Source organism: Carlito syrichta, unplaced genomic scaffold (genome assembly GCF_000164805.1).
Source record: "Carlito syrichta isolate Samal-C Ts95f unplaced genomic scaffold, Tarsius_syrichta-2.0.1 Scaffold123624, whole genome shotgun sequence".
NCBI lineage: Eukaryota > Metazoa > Chordata > Mammalia > Primates > Tarsiidae > Carlito > Carlito syrichta.
The window spans coordinates 3,525-7,408 of record NW_007067720.1 but is presented as its reverse complement, the minus strand read 5'-3'; the positions used below and the strand labels follow the sequence as shown (position 1 = coordinate 7,408).

The following is a 3,884-nucleotide window of genomic DNA, read 5'->3' as shown; positions in this document are numbered from 1 at the left end:
CTAATTTTTTTTTTTTTTTGAGTTGGAGTCTTACTCTGTTGCTCAGGCTGGAGTGCAGTGGCATACTCACGGCCACCCCAGCTTCCACATACTGGGCTCTGGCAATCCTTCCACCTCAGCCTTTCAAGTAACCAGAACTACAGGTGTGTGCTACCACGCCCGGCTAATTTTTTATTTATTGTAGAGATGAGCTCTCAAACCCCTAGGCTCAGGCAATCCTCTGAGTCCCAAAGTGCTGGGATTACAGGCATGAGCCATCGCGCCCGGCAATCACTGCTTTTATCTTTGGATTTTCAGGGACAAGGACCCACCAGAGAGGCCAAGAGGATCCTTTTAGGCTAGTGGACAGTATGCAGGGCCCTGCCTTACCTACCACTGATGAGCTGGGGGCTGGGTAGAGTATGGAGGTTGATATAAATACAACCCACAAATTGTACCAGCACTGAGCTAAGCACTTATGATCAGAGGAAAACACTCAAGGTGGTTCTGGAAAGGCAGGCTGGTACCAAAAGACTGGGAGTCACATGCTTTGGGCTCTGGTCCCTGCTCACCCTCTGACTAACTGTGTGAACTTGAACAAGTGGCTCACCTTTTCTGGGTCTCAGTTTCCTTGTTTTTACAATCTACAAAGACCTCCTCCAGCTTTAAAAATTTCCTATTTGTGTAGGGCAGTATGGAAGGGCTGGGAGCAGTGCAGATATGCCTGGGTAAGAGGATGTGTGGGCCTCTCCCCTACTGGATGCACTCCAGTCTCATCCCTCCTAGTGGGTGGGATCTCAGCCCTATCCTCAGTACCCAAAAGTCCTCAGGGCAGACTGGAGTCAAATTTAGGTTTGAATACTACCGACTTTGCGACCCCTCCTCCTTTTTCTTTTTTTTTTTTTAAGGAGATGGGGTCTTCATATGTTGCCCAGGTTGCTCTCAAACTCCTGGCCTAAAGCAACCCTCCCCCCTTGGCCTCCCAAAGCACTTACAAGTGCTGGGTTACCTCACCCAGCCTTTGTGACCTTTTATAAGCGACTTACTCTGTCTCTAAGCCTCAGTTTCTTCATCTGTAAAATGGAGATACTAATGGTTAATGTTTACAGTGTATTGAGTGTTTACTATGTGCCAGGTATTATCCTAAAAGCTTTACACATATTAAGTCATGCAATCCTCAGGACAATGCCATGTGGTAAATACCATTCTTGTTATCCCCATTTTTACAGACAAGGCCCTTGAGAGATCAAATGACTTGCCCAAGATAACAGCAAATGTGGGAAACACAGACATGCTGGGCCAGATCTGCCTTCAAGGAAGCACTTGCGCCAGCTATAGAGAGGCTGGCAGTAGACTGGCACCAACTACCAGCTCCTTCAGCATCTGCCTCTGGTGCAGGCACCCAGTCTCGCTGGAAGTTGTGCCTTTCCTGGGCAGCCCATGCCCAGGGCCTAAGCAAGGTGAGGTTGTCACGGAGCTCCCTGCCCCACCCCAGGCTTCCTGGAGCCTGTGTTGCCATTTGACTTCTCTCTCTGCCCAACCCTATCTCTTCCCCCTTCTTTTCACAAGTGTGGATCTAAAAGCAACACCGAACACCCCAAACTCCAGTGCCTGCTTCTGGAGACCTCCACCAGTAGTGACTTGTAAGTGGCAGAGCTGTGATCTGAATTCAGTCTGGTTCCTGACCCTCCTGCTACACTGTTCCTCAAAATGAAAGATCACTTTTAGTGGTTATTGTGTGATTCACGAGACAGCGGTTGGTATAGACAGAGGGCTCAGGAATCAGTGGTTATTAGCTTTGCTGTCCCAGACTCTGCTAACCCTCTCCTTCCTGGGAGAGACGCTGGTAGGACAGGTTCCCCAGCTCCAGGGCGGTGCTGGAGTGACAGTCCCAGTGAGGGCAGGGCCAGGCCTGGGAGAGGCAGTGAGGTGGGGCGATGGGGGAGTCCACCCTGCCCTGGAAGGGAGCTGGGGACTGGGGAACAACAGGGGTGCCAAACACAGGGGCTGAGATTTTTTTAAAAAGCAGGAAAGATACATGCACACTTCCAGGGACGGCCAAGCGGAGCTGGGTGCCTAGTATCCAGGTCCAAGGAGTCTTACAAGGGACAGGCAGACGAGGCTATAGCCCCAGGAGTCCTCAGGATTCTATCAGACTCTGCTCCAAATCCCTTACATTTCTCCTCTACCTTCCCCGTGAATTTATTACCCGGCCCTATTATGGGGTAGGACTCTCCTTTCCCTCCTTTCCTGTACACCTGCCCAGAAAGATGACTTTCTTCCTGTTCTGCCTGTTTCCCTTTCTTCCCAGGAGAGAGTCTTTTCTGAAGTCTGACCTCCATCTCTTGTGCTGCAAGACTGTTCCCGGGAATTTGGGCTTCTGTTAGGAATGGGGCAGGGGCGCCTAACTAGGCACTGTTAAGGAGTGACCAACACCATTACTCACAATAGTAGAGCATACTTGGCAGCCTGGACTCCACCCCTGTAACCAGACCCTCCCACTCCCTGAGACTTTCTTTCTTAGCCTACTTAGCAGGAAAGAATGGTGAGCCCTGGGGGGTCCTGGCAAGAGATAAAAAACACAAGGAGGCCCTCTCTGGCTCTACAGGTCTCTTTCTAGGTCTTTCAGGCTTCCTCTCCCTTTAGGGACCCCGACTCACCCTTGAAGACAAAGTTATAATCTTCCTCAGTTCCATTCCCCATCTTGGCTCTGCATGAAGGATGCAGGTGTCTTTGGGGGCAGAGGTGACAAGTCTGTGCCTTGGCTCAATGCCCTCAACCCTCGGCTCTCAAGAGACCCGGATCTGCTCCTCCTCTCATTGGGGGCAGGAACACGTCTGCAGACAGAGGGACTGAGGTCTGACTCAAGGCTAGGCAGGGCCTCGGAGGCCCAGCTCTGGCAGGTATGGGTGCAGTAAGGAAGCCGAGAGGACGGAAGCCGGCTGGAGACCTGGGGCCCAAGTGGGTGGAGAGATGATGACGTCAGACAGGTTAGACAGGTTGGGTGTCTGCTCTCAGCCTGGGCTCCCGCAAGGCAAGCCTGAGAACCAGCTCCAGAGGGTGATAGTGGGGGAAGCTAGGACTGGGAAAGGAACTTTGGGAGAGCCTGCTGAGGCTGAGTGCATGGCAGGCCTCCTGGGACCCACGGCAAGGGGTGGCCTCACCACCTGTGAGAAATAGCACCTCAGAAACCCACTTGGCTTCTTCCTTTTCCTTCATAGTCTCTGGTGGGGACTACACTCGGGGTACCAGAGAAAGGGCTGATGGGATGCTGGGCTCCCTGCCACAATGCAGAGATGCAGGGGCAACTTCTGCCCCTCCCTGACAGCCCAGGCCTGGGATGGGCAGTTTCTCATCCTGGGTGAAGCTGGGACTCCCAACCTACCCACTTCCCTGGATGGGTTCCTTCCTATGGTGCCGGGCAAAAGGTTGCTAGCTCCCTATACTGACCTGGTCTAAGGACACTGGGTAGTGGGAGACCTGGAGCAGACCTGGGTGAGTGGTTTGAGTGTAGGGGCAGGATCTGGAGATGAAGGCCTCAGAGGTCCTCTGGGCTGCTTCTATTTCCTGCAGGACCTGAGGCCTCACAGCAAAAACATCTTGTCAGCCAAGGATTTCAAGATTTAGAGAGGGTCTACATAAGCAGATGAACACTTGAGAAAAGAGGAAAGGGGTGGCCCTCTTCTAGGCAGTTAGGAGGCACCCCCAACCCTAGAAGTAGAAAAGCCTCCTGCCCCACAAAGCCTGGACACTGAACTCACAGCACTCTACATTCTTTTTTTTTTTTTTTTTTTTTTGAGTTGGAGTCTCACTCTGTCACCCAGACTGGAGTGCAGCGGCTGCTCCCGGCCACCGCAGCCTCGACCTGCTGGGCTCCGGCGATCCTTCCGCCTCAGCCTTCCCAG

General features: G+C 52.5%; 1 protein-coding gene across 1 annotated transcript in view; it reads right to left on the bottom strand.

Annotated features, from left to right (window-relative positions):
• The window catches only part of RAB25 (RAB25, member RAS oncogene family), a 10,499-nt gene extending 7,579 nt beyond the window's left edge, over window positions 1-2,920 (bottom strand). Inside the window, exon 1 of the mRNA XM_008048469.2 lies at window positions 2,640-2,920. Within this exon, the coding sequence (XP_008046660.1) occupies window positions 2,640-2,682 (43 nt within the window). The 5' untranslated portion in view covers window positions 2,683-2,920. The remainder of the gene's footprint in view (window positions 1-2,639) is intronic.
• Window positions 2,921-3,884: the final 964 nt, after the last annotated feature.